This window comes from Metopolophium dirhodum, chromosome 2 (genome assembly GCF_019925205.1).
Source record: "Metopolophium dirhodum isolate CAU chromosome 2, ASM1992520v1, whole genome shotgun sequence".
NCBI classification, from domain to species: Eukaryota; Metazoa; Arthropoda; class Insecta; order Hemiptera; family Aphididae; genus Metopolophium; species Metopolophium dirhodum.
Genome location: NC_083561.1, coordinates 32,115,129 through 32,134,269, shown reverse-complemented (window position 1 = coordinate 32,134,269; position 19,141 = coordinate 32,115,129). Strand labels below are relative to the sequence as shown.

General features: G+C 30.2%; 1 protein-coding gene and 1 long non-coding RNA gene across 2 annotated transcripts; both read right to left on the bottom strand.

The window, feature by feature from the left end:
• Positions 1-1,191: 1,191 nt before the first annotated feature.
• Positions 1,192-3,733, bottom strand: LOC132939647 (zinc finger MYM-type protein 1-like). Its single transcript, XM_061006929.1, has one exon. It carries the CDS (start codon positions 3,286-3,288, stop codon positions 1,192-1,194), a length of 2,097 nt encoding a protein of 698 aa, XP_060862912.1. The 5' UTR covers positions 3,289-3,733.
• Positions 3,734-3,856: 123 nt separating this feature from the next.
• Positions 3,857-4,613, bottom strand: LOC132939648 (uncharacterized). Its single transcript, XR_009663997.1, has 2 exons — positions 4,459-4,613; positions 3,857-4,334 (listed from the first exon to the last, which is right to left on the bottom strand). It is a non-coding gene; the product is annotated as an uncharacterized LOC132939648 (long non-coding RNA).
• Between the last annotated feature and the right edge of the window lie 14,528 nt (positions 4,614-19,141).

Here is a 19,141-nt window from a genome sequence, read left to right as displayed (position 1 = left end):
TTAACTATAATTTTAATTATAATTTGAAAAGTATTAACGTAACCTAATTGAAAATAAAATTTTTACATAATTTGACTTATTGCAACACAACATTTTAAAAAAAATTAAACTTTTATTGATTTTTACCTTAAACATTTTTATGTTCTTTACTTTTGTGAACCACAACATATATTTTTAATTTCAAATTCTAAAACAGAATATTTTATAATCGAACGAGTAATTAGTTAGTTATAAGTAGGGCAGTGATTTAATGCGACAGAAAAACTAAAATATTTAAATATTGGTAAATATTATCAATTATGTAATTGAAGTAAACAAAATATATAAGTATGTAAATTATTTATTTTGCATAATATGACATATCGGAAAATTATAATTAATTACATAATAATAGAATATATAGGCGAATAAGATGTAATAACAATGAATATAATATATTAGATTGAATAATAGATTTTAAATTTTAAATTACAATAACATATAACTATATCTTTGAAATATGACAAACTTTGTACTAAATTTAAAGGTGACATGAATCAGGAACTGTGACTCTCACTAAAGTATTGTTTGTACTTTGTAGGCTATTTAACCAATTAATTGCCTCCGTCTTAGCTTCTTGTAGTTTTGCTATTCCCCTTCAAATTTGGTAATTGGACATTCTTTCGCAGTATGCTTGACTATTTGTTCGATATGTAATGTTGCTTAATATATATGCTTGATTAATTATGATACGTGATTCAATAATGAATGAAATACTGAAATTAATTATTTTTAATCAAATTAAATTTTGATAACATTAAAATGTATATGAAATACCTACAATGGTTTTTCTATTTTTATCATTCCAACAGTGGTACACTCTAAAGTACTTCAAATAATTGCAAAAATAAACGCAACACCATATTGACATTTTTTAAGACTCAATAGTATCAATACCATACCACCATAGGCGTGCGCAGACTTTTTTCGCAGGGGATGCCAATATTTTTAAAAGTACCTAACCCAATACAAAAAAAATCACTCCCCAATAACTCTGTATATTATAAATAAAAAGGTGATAGTCAAAGAGCATGATTTATAATGTATCGAATCCAAAAATCAGAATCATCACAAATATATATACAAAACATAGTTTTTAATTATTATTTTTAATTATATATTTAACAATATTTATAAAGAAATTAAATAGTATTAGAGTTCTAATCTTCTCTCAAAAGGATGCAGATTCTTAAACTCGTCAATTACATCTTCGGGATTTATCTGCGATGCTAATTCTTGTTCAATGAAAATCATCATCATATCATCTAATCTCTCCTGCTTCATACGGCTTCTTAATTTCGTTTTTACCAAACTGAGTTTAGAAAAAGCTCTTTCGCATGAGCAGCTGGTAACTGGAATTGTTACAAAAAGTTTCAATGCCTTATGAATGTTTAAAAAGTTTTGACTTGTTGATAAGTTTTCCAACCATTGATAAATTGTTTTAGTTGATGTGCCTGGTATAAAATCTGGCATGGAACGTAGAAGACTTTGCTCGCCTTCTAATTCATCATTATTGAGTGAAAATGTTTGAGATAGCAAATCAATATCAAACTGTTCAGCTTTCAGTTGTATTAAGCGGCCTATTGAACTAATAATATTTAAAGTTTCCTGGTTGAAACGATTTTCAAGACCGTTGCACATATCATCTAACACAGTAAAGAATACACAGTATTTCATTTCACTTTTTTTATCTATGTGTGTATGCTGTGTTTTGTTATTTTCTATTTTTGTAGAAACCTTTCTATTTTTGACACATGGTATATCAATTTCAAATTCACTACAAACTTTAAGAACATTATCATAAAGTGTAGAATATTTATCATCGTTGTTTCTTAACTCACCTAAAGATTTTTTTAAAGCATTAACAATAGATACTGCTCCCAATAAATCCAAGTTGGGAGCTTGTAACTGAGCACTGACAATTTGAATTTGAATTAAAATAGGTTTCAACATATAAAGTGCAAAAATAAAATTGAAACTCTTCATTTGATAAAGAATACCATTAGCTTTTGCTCTTACCTCTGAATATTTAGTGTTATTGGCAATTTCTTGAAGACACTGAATAACAGATGAATAGTTATTTTCAACAGCTGTGACAGCCTCAGCACGACATGCCCATCTGGTTGTTGAAAGCGTCTTAAGAGTTTTCAATTTAGAATTTGTTTCTTGAACAATTTTTTCAAAAACAGCGTGCCTCGTTGGACTTCCTTCAATGAAACTGTATATAAGTTGAACACAGCCAAAAAAATCAAATATAATCCGGTTCTTATTCCCTAAGCTATCAACCAAGGTTAAATTTAAGCAATGGCCATAACAGTGAACATACAATGCGCATGGATTAATTTCCTTGACTTTGGCCTGTACACTGTTAAATTTTCCAGACATAGCTGAGGCTCCATCAAAACATACAGCTATGACTGATTTCCAATTAATATTAAACTGAGCAATTTTGTTTGATAAACTATTAAATATAGTATTGGCATCTACTGCAGTCAAACGTTGGATGCCAATAAACTGTTCAACAGGTTTACATGCTTCGTCATCAAAGTAGCGTATAACCACAGACATCTGTTCGTGATGTCCCACATCGCTAGTCTCATCAGCCATTATCGTAACAAGACGGTTACTTACTTTTTTTTCAATACAACGTTTCATTACATTATTAATAGAAGCCAATAAATCATTTTGTATATGATTGCTTATATACTTGGCATTTTGTGGCCCTTTTTGTAAATGTGTTTGTAATGTTGAATCATATTTTTTCAATATGTCCACAATATCTAAAAATAAACCTTTACACACATGGGAATCATTTTCAAAGTGTCCACGAAATGGTTTGCCACTTTTAGCTAAACACAATGTTATGTCTATCAATCTATGCAGGATGCTTCGATTGTATAACCTCTGTTTTTCTCTTTCACTTATGGCCAGCTCTCTAGATTCATCCAAGGTGACGTCAATTGGTTTTGAACTCAAAAAATTGTGATACGCTGTCATGGTGAAATTATGGGTTTTTGAATTTTGGTGTTTTTTAAATTTTGTAGTAGCAGAACTCCAATTTTGAAAACCTTTTTTTGTAAAAGCTAAATCTATCTGCCCAACATTTAACCCAGAAGCTGTGTTAAACATTCGGCACACAAAACAAAATGCTCTATCAAGTTTCAAACTATATTCTAGCCAGCTAAAATCATCATACCAGGCGCTTTGGAAACTTCGAGCTCTATTACCGAATTGTGTCCTGGGATACATTTTTAATTTTGGCTGGAATGGCCCTTTATGTATTCTCTGTTTTCGCTCTAATCGATAAGTTGGTGCTGTATTATCTGTATTCGCTGGATCTTCAGGGTCACAATCATAATGGTCACATACTGAGTCTAATAATTATTTAAAGATACAGAATACTGTATTATTATATTAAAATAGAAAAAGATGAAAAGTAAAATACTTGTTAATTTATATGTACCTAATATAATACAATCATGCAACATCCTTGTCAAATATACTATGCTAAATAAAAGACAGCAACACAAATAGGTAGGTACTAGGTACTTATAAAAATGTTTACTTTATTTCATTTTGATAAATATGTACATGTTACTATGTTAGGTAATGATATTGAAATTTGAAATGCATCATGATAAATGCAAAAAAAGTTTAACATTATTAAAACTTTTAAACTTTGTTAAAAGTTCAAATAAAACTTACCTACTATAAGCAAAAATATGTCAGGTTAAAGTCATATTAAAACTCAAGCGTAAAAATTACTCACCTACAAAAAAAAATGTATGTCTTGCAATTTCACTGATTAAATAATAGATACCTTATAAACTATAATTTATTTATTATATTAACTCTTACAGAGCAACACAAAAAAAATAAACAACACAATTTTTTTAAGTTATATACAAAATATTTAATTACAACATTTAACATCAATGTTATTAAATAAATACATATTAGACAATAGACAGGTACTAAGTTACTACTAACTAATATGTTAATATACAGCCATACAGGCCACAGGGTATTTCACAATATAAGACATTTATGAAACAAAATCATTAGGAATTAGGATATACATATTACATAATATATTATAAGTTATAAATTAAATATTTAACTAGAGACAATGCATCTATAAATACAGTCTAGAACTGAACATAAACATTAGGTAATACATTATTAAAATAATTGTAAATAAATACCTAACAGCTCATGTACAGTAATTTTTTCGGATTCTACCACTGTTTGACTACACTGTTCTAATGTTACTGGATCATCTGGATCATTGTCACCTAAATTAATAAAATGAATATTATTAATTCATAAGTTAAATAAAACAGCTTACATAATATGTATAGACTGTGGATATGTGGATTATATTATATTAAAGTACTAATATAATTAATATAAACTTACCGGAATTTCGTTTTGATGTGTTTGGCATAAAAAACTCATGCAAAGTTTTCAATTTTTTACTTTTAGCTGCCATGATTATTGTGTGTTAGAATAATGACAGAATAACGTTTTTTTTATAAAATTCTGTGGTGTAATGTCATGATGAGAATGTTGATAATGTTAATAGTGACAATGAGAATATGAGATATGATTAAATATATGCCCATGATAAAAGAACATTATTTTATCATGTATATGCCTATATCGCGGACCGTGGTAACCGTGGTCGTTTGTGAACACGATTTAAGATAATGTAAAAATAATAATTCACATAATCAAGCTATTATGCCAACATCATGGTTATGGTATCTACTATCAGCTATTATCTATAGAAAATATGAGCATCATTCGCAATCTAATTGATATTAGATATCATTTAAACTCTAAACATTTTTGTAAGTAAAAATAAAAATATTTTGGTCAAAAACCAAAATGTTTTAAATTTTGATCAAAATATTTACAACCATAAACTATGATAAAGATGACCTCCGCAGGGGATGCCATGGCATACCCGGCATCCCCCGTGCGCACGCCTATGCATACCACATACTACCATATCACTGATTGTGAATCATATTTTGGTTTGCTACAATTTTGATGATACCTATACCTAAATATTAGCAAATTATTTTTGTTTTGAGTGGCATAAAACGAAATATGAAAAACAAATAAAAAAAATGTTATAAGTAGTATAATAAATAGTAATATATCAAAATATGAAAAAATAACTGATAAGTAAAGTAAAATAATTTAACCCAATCTTATTACAAATCATGTAAAACAAATTGATCACTTACAACTTACTTATATTGATTTATCATGTTTCAGTAAAAATATTATGTACAATCAGATCCTTGCCCGATTTATGAGTATTTAACGATTGGTGTGGAAAAGATATGACTCGAGCGTACGAGACCCCCCCCCAAAAAAAAAAAAAATACTTTGATACACTACTTAGTTAATCCAAATGTTTAATAATTTCGAAATTATACCTACTCCTTCGGGTTTAAGAAAATCATACGACAATTTTAAAGAAGATCATCGCAGTTGTTAAATAAGTGTGCAGTAAAGAAATATGGTTTTAATTAAAATAATATAATAAGTTAGAACGCATCAAGACACTTCTTAAATTGCATAAAAAAATTAAGTATTTGAAAATAAGGTTTATGTGTATGCCTAAATTTAAAAACATCAGTTTGAATAAATTCATTATTTAAGGAAATAATGGCATGGTTGCACAATCACCCTGTGTACAGTATACCTCATGTATGACGTGTTTTTAGGCTATATATTAATATCGTATATACAAATACAATGCCTTGAACAATTATGAATCGGAAACAGATTACAGGATAAACAGTGTTTTTAACACAATAAGCGACAGTAAAATATTACAGTGCACTTAAAAATAAATAGGTAGGTACCCAATACAATTTAAAAAAAACAACAACAACACTTTTAAACAAATACCCAACCTGTAGTATATCACTATAATATATAGGTACCAAGATGTATAATTATATAATAAGATAAAAATAATTTATGTATGAAATAAACTATAGAAAAAAAATATTAAAACACTTGTTTTTTAACGAAGGTAATTATATCATTCTGTGTGCAGTAAATTATTATATGGATTCCTCTCAATGACGGACAACATTTTTTCTGTGATCTTCGGACGTCCAATATTGTTAGATCGTAGGGTCGTATGAATATACAGAAACACATTAGTTGTAAAAACTAATTACGAACTTCTTCTTCTGCTTCTCGTGTCCGGTTCACCTGTGTCAGAATAGGATCGGTTGGTGGAGTTAACTGGTACTTAACAACAACGCGCCGTTCCAGGGGGGCACCTGATTGTTACTTATACTGCAGTTACAAATCACATTCTTCGCGTGGGCTCCTTCTATTTATTATTTTGTGCATACCAGTGGTGCGCAACCTGGAGGTCCCGAAACTCTAACATTAAATTAATTTTACCTGATTTGTCTTATTGTGGATTTGTTGAAGGAGAACCGCATTTTTAATACTAACGAATTAAATACAAATTAAAGTTTGAAAATAAGCGATTAACTAGTATATTGATATTTCAACGGATGAAAGTCGACGTACAAAATTTCAAGAAAACCCATATTGTTTTGATTCACTTTATTAGATTTCCATTAAACCCAAATAAACAAAATCATCAAAACAATCAACATTGTCTCTATACTTTCATTTGCCTTGACTTATTTCTATGATACATTTTTGCTCTAGTGATCGAGCTAATAATAGTACGCTATTAAAAATCAAGTGTCAGTAAGATTGAATGTTGACAAAAATGTATTTGATTCACCTTTCAAATACATTTATTACTATATCTGAAATGGAAACATTTATGCCAGATAATCAAGAAAACGGGTCTCTCATCAAAGTTTAAATTTGCCATTTTATTATTTTAAAATTATATATAACCCTCCTTCTGACAAACGACTGTTTAATCACCTAACCAATAAACTGAAAAGGATCCTAGCTAAAATCAAATCCGACAACTTAACAAACCATCTCGCATCCCTTTCCTCCACCGACAATTCTCTTTGGCAAAACACCAGAAAAATTCTCCGCTCTCAACCACCAGTACCCCCTCTGAGAAACCCTGACGGCACATGGCTTATCAGTGACTCAGAAAAAGCTAATGCTTTTCGTCATCACCTACACACAACGTTCCAGCCACATATTGACATCATACCCCGTAACAAAATAGTTGAAGTCGACCACTTCCTATCCAGTCCACTACCTATGACCCATCCGCCAAAACATATCAGACCCAGTGAAGTCGAATTTATAATCAATAAATCTGCGCGTCATAAGACCTCAGGTTACGACCTCATTATATCAGAAGTCACCTCCCAACTTCCCAGAAAAGCCATCTTATCACTCACGCACATTTACAACTCCATGCTCAGACTCTCATACTTTCCTCTACTCTGGAAATTCTCGATCATAATTATGATACTCAAACCCGGGAAACCCGCTGACTCTCCCAGCTCGTACAGACCAATAAGCCTTCTACCTTTCTTCTCCAAAGTATTTGAAAAACTCACACTTAAACGCCTACTCCCAATCTTTGACACAAACCTCCCAGACAATCAATTCGGATTTCGTAATAACCACTCCACCATACACTAGATTCATCGTATAGTTGACAAAATTTCCTATTCTCTTGAAAAGAAACTAATCTGCACAGGCGCCTTCTTAGACGTAGGACAAGCGTTTGACAAGGTATGGCATCACGGCCTCCTCTTCAAATTAAAATCAATATTTCCTCCCAGCTTCTACTTAATCTTCAAGTCCTATCTAGAAGACAGGCATTTCTCCGTACGATATGGCTCAGTCCTATCTGACATATCATCAATTAGAGCTGGAGTACCACAAGGAGCTGTAGCGGCACCTCTTTTATTCAACCTATACACATCAGACCAACCCACTAGTCACTACCAACCTCACCACCACCGGTGACTTCGCCGATGATAAAGCCATCCTGGCTCTTCACCATGACCCTCTCGAGGCATCCAGCAGAATCCAAACCCACCTTGATATCCTCTCGACATGGTACAAAAAATGGGGGTTCAAACTCAATGAATCCAAATCCATCCACTGCACATTCACTCTCAGACCAATAAGCTGTCCCTCTATCATACTCAACAACCAACCTCTCCCAACCGCTCAAAATGTCCGTTACCTAGGCTTATGCCTAGATCGTCGACTCACGTGGGCTACCCACATACGTAACAAACGACTTGTACTAAATAATCGTCAAAGACAACTTCACCTCCTCCTATCATTCAAACATCTCTCACTACACAATAAAATCCTCATGTACAAAGTACTCCTCAAACCTATCTGGTCCTACGGAATCCAACTCTGGGGTTCAGCCAAAGACTCCAATATAAACCGAATCCAAACATTTCAATCCAAATGCCTCAGGCAGATAACTAAAGCCCCTTTTTATGTTACAAATGATACCCTCCACAGGGACCTCCTCATTCCGACAGTAAAAAACGTCGCCAAAACCCTATATAAACGTTTCCACCTTAAACTTTCAAATCACCGAAACCCTCTCATCCAAAACCTATCTTCCCGAGCAATCCCGGGCGACTCTGGCCGACGTTTAAAGCGTAGCTGGTGCCCGTGACCTACTAGTCGACTAGTCCACCATCCTGTTATGAAGTGCTATTAATGAATAGCTTCTTCTTCAAGCCAGCCATGGCCAATACCCCTTCGTTGTGCTTATTGTAATTATATTTTTATACAGATTGTACTAATAAAAAACAAATATGACAAAAAAAAATATATAACCCAACCTGTTATTAATATAAATTTATATTTTTTTAAAAAATTTAAATTCCTGATTTTATTTTTATTTTTATTTTATTATCTTGTTATTAATATCGTGCAGTGTGTCTGTGCGCAAGCCGGTGGGGGGAGGGGGGGCGTACGGGTACAAAATAGGTTGCTCACCACAGTCATAAATATTACAGATCACGGCATCTCTTCTTACATGGCTATCATCATCAGAATATTATAGGTAATAAATAATAATAACTAGGTAGGTGTTGTACTGGTGTACAGAGGCATATAAAAATTATTATTATTTCCATTGATAAAATCAAAACCTGACGACTTCGCGTATTTCATTCGTTATCGCGAGACGATAAATGAAAAAAATCACGAATCACTGCGGTACCTACGCGTTATTATAGGTGCGATAAAGAGTCGCGTAAGTAACCTAACCTACGTAATAATATTGTAAGGATGCGCGTCGTTATTAAACTGGCGTCGACAACACATTACATGTGCAATTTAAATTATAAACTTACATCATAATATTATTATATTTTATCGAATTACGAATTTCCGATTAATATGAGATTAGGTCGTACATAATAAGTTATAGGCACTGCGAGGGCTACATAGGTTAGACACATAATATCATATTATTATAGCGTATTAATAATTATTATAAATTTATCGTAATAATGTAATATTATTATAACATACAAATTGCATCGGATCCGCAAATCCGCGATTTCGTAATATTGTGTTCTAACGATGATTTATTTTTTTTGCAGGATAACATATTGTATAACAAGCCTTAGATATTTGCGTTCTGTGAGCGCCACAAGTAATTTTGACAGTAATAATAATAATTGTTCTCGTAATTATAACCGCCTGCAGGACGGTATATTATTATTATTTTAATTGCGTTACACACAATATTAACGCGTACGTTTCGTATAGTAAAAATAATAATAAATATTATATATTATTATTATTATTATATTCAATCGGTTTTTTCTTCTTCGTACATTTTTTCCGTGTAAATCTGCTCGTCAAATCGCACCGCAGTTGAATCTAACCTAACCAGCTCTCCTACCTGCTCCTACCTGCTCTCCCACCTACCGACAAATCACACCATCTCGTATCTCCACAAATTACAGTAATTGTGCGTAGGTAGGCATCATGTACCTACTAGTAGTAATATTGTTATAATAAAATATAAAAATAATATAATATTGCAATTGGCCAAGCGACGAAGAGCACATCGTACTAAAAATTTTATATTTACCTACAGGTACACTCCCACGCGGACGGCGCCTTATTAAAATGATATGATATTACCTATTTTTTTTTTTTTAATTAACCTGCAGCAACATAGTGGGTTATACTGGGTGTACAATAAATTTAAATTAAATTAAATGCATTTTGAATTTACATTTACAATTTTTTTTTTTTTACAATATTTGTTGAGATGTTTCCCGTCTTTTGTTTTCTGGTTCGTTTCTTGGAAACAAAGTATTGCTGGTTGGAGATCAAAGATTTTATTGGGTGGCTTTTTAGTTATCTGGTAGGGGTATGCTTTGAAAAATGAGGTTGGATAATTTATTGATTTTAGATCCAATACTGCAGTGGTCTGTCAATATGGGTCTAATTTGTCGAATTAGTAGTAGACCGACTGCATTCAATCCAAGGTGATAGATGGGTATATGATGGTTGTATATTATTATTATGTCCAAATAGGCACTATTGTAGGTTGCTATCGACAAACCAGCTCCCCCCCCCCAACAACCTATCATCGAGGAACCGCGTAAATCCATACAATAGTATTATTATACTACTGTTGAAACTTTTCTCGGTTTATACTCGACACGCGAGTTGGATACATCCGATGTGGCGAAGTGTAGGTATATTGTATGTTTGCGTGTTACTATGATATGTATATATATATATATATTATGTATGGTAAAATATACAGCCTAAGTCCTGCTGGACACGAAACGATGACACGACACGAATATTCAAATTTAGTATATTATATACATTATACACCGACTATCGTTTGCCGAGTATTTGAAACAAATGCTCAACTTAAAGTGTACCGAGTTAGTTGTAGGGTTCAAAATAATCTCTATGTGTATTATTTGGACGTTACTTCTGGTTCTGGGACGAGCAAATATCGTATAAACTTAGAAAAACAGAATTCCATTAAATCACTATATAAATTAATTGGCTACATTATTAAAAATATAATTCCCGAGTGATTCAAAATTCCCTTATACCGTCCCCCCACCGACACTAAATACATTACTGGTCTACTCTACGACAGTTATTGAAAGTGTCTGTTACACCATTAATTCACTATTGCATTTTTTTATATTCCTTCAATTTCATGTTTAAAGTGGTTATTATAAAACACATCATATTATACCAAAATGTACATATTTCATAACTTATTAGATTATACCAAAATTTTAAATTATGCTCGCAATATATAGGTATATTATATTATTAGAATTTCAAAAATACATGAAATTCATTTGCTTAAATTATTTAATTTATTTGAAAAAATAGCTTATTAATTATTATAATATCTAAAAGTTTATAGTCATAAACTCAGAGCAAGAAAAAATTTCTATAAGTTGGTTTATTGCATCGAATACTAATAAATAATTAACAAATTATAGCCGATATAGACCCAATTTAAATGTGATAAAATAACTGATAATATAATACAATGTATAACCATAAACATAATAATTTGTAAACCTTGGTCGATAAGTCATTCATCATCGATCTTTTCTGCGTGTAATAAATTATCATTTCTAATCATCTATGATCTATATAACCGAATATGTTTAAAAGAAAAATAATATTTTTCATAATTTCGTTTAAATATTTCATGAGGAGTGAGTTTTCAATTTTGAATTATTGTTGAAATGCAGAACCCTAAATATGACGCATGCTGCTTAATATTATGTGATGTAGCATGCGTCACATTATATGCACACTTATAAACACAATGATGTTTAATATATTTGGATATATAATTGAGAAAAAATTTTTATATTATTTAGTGAGAGTTCTAGAATTTTTGCAAAATATCGAACACACCTTTCATCATTATACATACAATGGTAATAACGCACGTTATAATGCACTATACAATTTATAAAAAAACCATACTGTATATATAGGTGTGTGTATATACGACATACGTGTAAAATGTATATTATAAATTATTACACCCGTAGTGTCCCGAATATATTTCGTAATAATTAAGAGAGCGCCATGCTATGCACCTAATGTACATAGGTAATAATATTATACAATATTTACCATTTTTCAAACCGAAAACTAATATGACTTTCGACTGCGACTCGTTTTATAATATTTATAGTATAATATTACAAGATAAATTATCGTATAAGTGTTGTACAATAACATTTTATAGGTATGCCTACCGATTGCAGTAATAATTTTTATATTAGGTATATGTACCTTTTTTTGGTTCAACATATCTCGAATTGTAAAGGTTTTAAAATTGAATTTCTATGAAAAAAAAAATTAATGTTTATTATCATATATAAAAGTTTATAGTCATCAATTTGCAAGTGAAAATTTTTAAAAGTTGCTTTATCGTAGAAACAATGAAAATATGTAACACATTTACATACAACGTACCTATAGAAGTTGTTTAACAAATCTAAAATATAACCCTTGTGAACTTGGCAGCGCAACATTAGCAGACATCGATCCAATCAATCCAACAAATTTGTTGGACATTGTTGGATAATTTATAAAATTTGTTGGACATTATTTTCGCCAAGGGGCCAATTTCCAATTTTGCGCTGCCAAGTTCACGCCTGCAGCGCAACTGTTTGTTGGGACATGTTTTTTGTGCTAGACTTGTTCATCTGCATTTGTTGGACACTGTTGGACAACTTTCAGAATTTGTTGTACGTTATTTTCAGAGTCGTGGAACTTTGTTAAGTATCTTTTCAGTTAGCTCAATATTACATAATTCTTATCAATATTTCTACTGTAGAATCAACTTACAACATTTGTTGGACATTATTTTCACCGTAAAAAAAATTTATAGTTACGCTGCCAAGTTCACGCCGGGAGCGCCACTGTTTATTGGGACATGTTTTTTGTGCTACACTGGTTCGTCTCCATTTATTGGACACTGTTGGAGAACTTTCAGAATTTGTTGGACGTATTTTTCAGAGTCGTGGAACTTTGTTAAGTATCTTTTCAGTTAGCTCAATATTACATAATTCTTATCAAAATTTCTACTGTAGAATCATAAAAGAAAGTTGTGCATTTTGTACGCAGTGTATACGTTACATTCATTAACTTTCAAAATTTGATGAAATTCATTTTCCTGAGAGTGAGAATTTGAACTATCGTGCTTAATAGCTTTATAATCTTAGACAATTATTGTGTTTTCTTTATTCATTTATTTTCTATTAAAAAAAGTATTTAAATAACTTCTTGAGTATATTATAATAAAAAATTAAATAAAAGTGAAATATTTATCAACTTTAAATATATTTTAATAAAAAAATTAATACAAGGAAAATGTTCATTAATTTTTATTATAATTAAATTAAATTTTAATTCAATGATATAATATCATTGTATAAGAAAAACGATTCTGAGCGAAAACGGTCCGTCAGCCTATGATATTACCAAGTATAATTGATGATATTATTGTGAATAAAGTAATTTATATATAACCTATTTACGTGGAGCCTAAGAGCCTTGTGTTCAATTTACAATCTTTAGCTATAAAAGTTGAACATTTTATAAATTTTTAACTACAAAATAATTATTAAATTATAAATTTGATAAATGTTGTCAAAATTTGAACTTTAAATGCTTATAAAAAAAATTGTGCCTATGGTATTTTCAATATTTTTCAACTGCTAATGTAACAATATATCAGGAGAATTAAATTTTCACGCTTTTTTACCCAATAAATAAAATTTTATTGATATTTATAGAAAAAAAAAACTGAAAAAATTGAAAACTGACAATGTCCGTAAACAGCTAAAAAAAAATCAAAGTATTTTCAAAACCTTATGGTGTATAGAAAATGAAAATATAAACATTCAGTAAAATTTTTATGTATCTACAGTTATTTGTTTTTGAATAACAACAAAATAGCAAAATCGTTACACGAGAAATCGAGTGAATATCAAATGTTGTAAAAATATGAATTTCAAACGCTCATAAAAATTTAATTTGACTTTCTTGTAGACATTTTTTTTTTTTGAGAAAGGTAGACAAACTTATGGATAATCTTGTATTACATTTTTCAAATCTTAGATTTAAAAACAAAAATTTTTATGAATTCTCAACTCAAAATAACTTGCTAATTTTCGTGATTTTTCCGTATTTTCTCAAGATTTGAACTTTAAATGCTTATAAATAAAAACTGCGACTAAGGATTTTTAATTTTTTTCATCTGCCTTTGAAACAATACCCTAGGAGCCTTCGCAATCAATCATTAGGTACAATTATTTACATTCAATTTAACGCATTTATACATTTTCAATATTGGACTGATAACAACAAATTAATATTTTATTCTTTTAATATACTATTATTACCTGTATTATAGGTACGCGCTGAAATACGTGACTTGAGAGCTGAACGTTTATACATCATTATTTAATGTGTGTTACTTTAGTACATAAATAATCGAAGATATATTATTATAAAGTATGTTATGACGTGATACGTATTGCGTTCTATATATAATACGGAATATATGCGGATATGATGATATGATATCGATCGGACCCATCGGACTGCCACCGCCCTTAGCACTATAGCTGGTTAAGTGGCTGAATAATACAATTATACTGTAGTTGTGCTGCTCAGCGTCACAGCACAGTGTTCATCAAAGTACTATTCTGCGAATAATATTATATTATATAAGTAGTAAATAGCATTATAATAAGCGTCGGTCAAAGTGTAATTGAAAATTGTATACCCGTTGAAAATATTCAAAAAAAACCTTTTAAACGACTGCCGTAGGTTTATAATAATAATAATAATAATTATAATAACGTTATAAATCTGATAGGTAATAGGTACGGTGATAGACCCTATATAATAATCGAATTTCAAGTTTAAAGAATATAATATTATATTATATCCATGGTTATCGTGTAATGTTATTATTGCTATACATATATTATTTACCATTATCATCATGACGCTTAACATTTAAATACGATTAAACGTGACGCGTCCCCTAATAATATTACCTATTTAACTGAGCCGATTTTGCAGAGTTTGAGCCTCGGATTTATAGTTCATATAATATTGTATTTATACTTATACCAGTTATCTAAAACAGACATGTCAAATGCGTGGCCTGCTGCCACCATAATGTTCATTGAAAACTTAAATGAAAATAAAAAATGATTTTTTTGATAAGTTTTTGTTTGCTATGATATCACGACGGCCCGCATAACATTCTATTTGATATTTTTTGCACAGTTGATACTTTGTACGTTTGACAACATGGATAATATAATATTATGTGCTCGATTCGACACAACTATATAATACGTAAACCGTAGTCGTAAACTTTATAAAAGTTCAGATAATTATTATTATCGGACTTGTGGATTTATCGCAAAAAATCATGTAAGTAGTTCATTGAACGAAATTCGAGCGATATCGATGCAGCAGGCAGGTACCGCTGTATATTATCATGTTATTTTGATATCCTAAATCATCACCTGTACACGGAACTCGAGATTGATGCACTATTTAACCTATTGACCTATATATTATTATTTTTAATATTTAAATATGATACATTAGATTATACCTGTATCATTATAATGTATTATGACATTATTTTATGCACTGCGCGCGTTTGGCAGCGTTTACCAATATAGTTTACGTTCGTTACAAATCGTGTTAGCATTTAGCAATGAATGATAGTACGATAACAGTATATTATTATTTATTAGTGTACAACATAATATTATCATGTGGGACATAAAAACATTCTTCACCAGGGTTAATTTCAAAATTAATTTTTTTAAAAATTTTTTTTTAATTTTTAATTAGAAATGACTGATTCCAAGAAAAATGGAAAACGAATGATCACCACTTTTATTATTTACTGATGACTTGGTCGTTATAAACATTAGAGTATATGGAGCTATACGGCCACCTAGTAAAAACATCATACTATTTATATACCTATTATATTTGTACCTCTTTGTATATTATAACTTGATGAATGTTGTTGTTATTATTATATGTATAACTATTATATCCCTATTGCCTGATTCCATCGGGATATAATTTTTTTTTAAACCACCCGAAGGCTTTTTTATGCAATAGATCATTGATCTTTAACAATACATCTGAAAGGTGTACATAAATATAAATGAAAAAATATTTTTGGTATAGGTATACAGAGTGGTTTTTTTATGCATGCTCACCCCTACTTTTCCCTTCAACAGTATATTTATTCAAATACTGATTTTTAGAATTTTTAAGTATACCTAGACATTATATTTCCAAATTCATGATATTTTGTATACTCCTTAACTCGTGCCCTGTGATACAGACGTCTGTTTTTCAAATGAGAACTCTCCTTTTTTACTGCATATTAATTGCATTTTTTACGATTTGCACTAGGTAATTGTGTATAATATGATAATAATTAAGTAATATAATACCTATAGAGGTAACCTTAAATATTGAAGTATAAAAATTAAATTAAAGTTTTCTTAAACTTTATTTTATATTTTATTGTTTATTTTTACATGGTTCAGAGTTATGGCAACGACTATTGCACAACATTTTTTTTTTAAAACAGGCCTATATCAAGTATTCGAAAATATGGTATTCGAGTATTATATTTAAAAATATTGGAAAAAATCATAATTTGAATATATACATAATTTAGGCATAAAAATAGGGCAAGCAGGCTTAAAAAATCACCCTGTATATTATACAAAACACGTTTGGGCTACCACTATCCTAATATCCTATATTCAAAATGAACAAATGGATAAGCAACAAACTCGTTCAACACGACTATTCAATTGAGTGGTTTCCATTTTTCCATTTTTTAGGTACGGATTTATACTTAAAAGACCGTCCGTAGTATTCCATGGTGCATAAATTGAAAAGATAAGTGCGTATACCAAAATTAAAAAAAAATATTATTTATCTAAAGTTGTGCAATACACACACGACACACGACGGTATATTATAATGACGATGGCACGTACCTACGCAGTACGCGGGGAAAATATCGTTCGTTAATATTATAATAACACTATACAATACTGTTAAGATTAATTACAGACTACAGTAACTGCAGTGTAAACGTAAATTATGTCGTACGATGAATAGCAGCAGGGTACATCGTTATTAGTCTTCAGACTGTGTTTTGTCTGTCTATAACAGAACGACGTTTTTGTATTTTACAGCACGTGTACATCACACGAGGAGCATCACAATACTGCCGACTCGGCGAAACATTATTACCATTTCGTCGAGATTTCCGAATTTTTTTTTCCGCTTCTTCGAGCTCGTTTGATGTGTAAACGCTCTTTTTAGTCGAGTCTCGTTTAAAATGTCTTGCGGCTCGTCGTATTTGCGGCCAAGTGACTGCCGTGTTGTGCGCGTGTCGTACTGAAATGAATAGCACACTGCGATTTATTATAATATAGAGAACAATAGTAATGCAATATAATATAATAACATAAACATTTTACTATATATAATAATATAATATGTCTATACCGTTCATGCAGTCACCTAATGGCATGTAAGTATAGCGCAAGGGTGGGCATTGACTAGTTAAAAAGTAAAAGTTAAGTTACATTATCGAGTTAACGCGTTAAAATTCGTTCCATTATAATTATACACAGTTACTATAATAATCAGTTAACTAATTTTATAGTCACGCTAAGTTAATTTTTTCCTAATATGTATACCATAGATTTAAAATATATTTTGTTTTGTACAAATTATTATTTTTACAAGAAAAATACCAATATTAAATAATTGTAAATATTATTTATAGCGATTAGCGGTTATATTATGATATTTAATGTAAATATACTAAATTATAGACTGACGAAGTGTTTTAAGTGGCTATTTCCAGAGCTTTAAATATAGAGATCAAACTAACCTCTTTATATATTATATATGTATTTATTTTATACAAGTATACAACTTTAAATACATTTCCATAATTTTAATGGAGTTGTTATTGTAAGTTCTACAGTCTCACCCAATAATTTTGTTTCAAATTTGTCAACAATAACACTATACTAGATAACTTAGTTTGATGTTCATAAATTAGTGACGTCGGTGACGTTGAAATCCCTTAAAAAATTAACTTAAATAATATTATTAACTTCAGTTACCTACTTACTACTTTACTAGGTAGATTTCCCCTCTATTGTTTTTTCTAATGATACTATTCTTATACCTATGTATTATTTTTACTATATATATTTTTGTTTTGACATAAATATGATTTTGGGCTTGGTACAGATAATTTTTCAACCGATTTTGCGTAAAGCTTTGGTTATTGCCGCATAGAAACAAACAAAATGTAAATGTTACCTAATTTACACTAGGTACAGTTAATAGTTACTTATTAAGATGGCTCTTTTAGTAGCTATTATTTGAGGGGGACAATTTAGGGAATTTCCAATCTTGTCGAAACCTTTGTGTTAGTCGTAAATGATTATTAGTGTGAGTGTGATTCTATATAATATGTAAAATATAAAATTAGAATTTTGAAGAAATTCGAACTTGATAACAATAGATTTCATATCGCCCGGCTTTGGGGCGACTATATTCCACAGCACACATACGCTCATGCAGAAGTCAACGAAAGCACCCACGAAAAATATTTTTGTAGACTCGCGATAATGAATAATGATAATAAGCTGGCGAAAAACTAACATTCTTCTAGTAATCCAATTTTTTACTTTTGAAAAATTATTTGAATTCGTCAGCCTCTTTTCTATGGTCTGTAGTAAACAGATTTTGAATATTTTGGATATAGTTTACGTATTACGGTTCCAAATAAGTTTACTTAATTTATCAAAATTAACTTTCACTTTAAAGTGCTAAAAAGACAAAAAAATGAAAAAGTTTTTCCTACAAAACATAGAAAACAGGCCAACGAATTCAAATTAGTATTCAAAATTAAAATTAGACTACTAGAAGTATTTTTATTTTCGCCAGTTTATAGGTCTAAATGTATGAAAAATTACATCGTTTAGAGCCGCCTTAATAAATAATTATGATTCATACATTT

What these genes read in the sequence shown, in the direction of transcription:
- LOC132939647 (XM_061006929.1), bottom strand. Translation starts at nt 3,288, where the DNA reads ATGTATCCCAGGACACAATTCGGTAATAGAGCTCGAAGTTTCCAAAGC.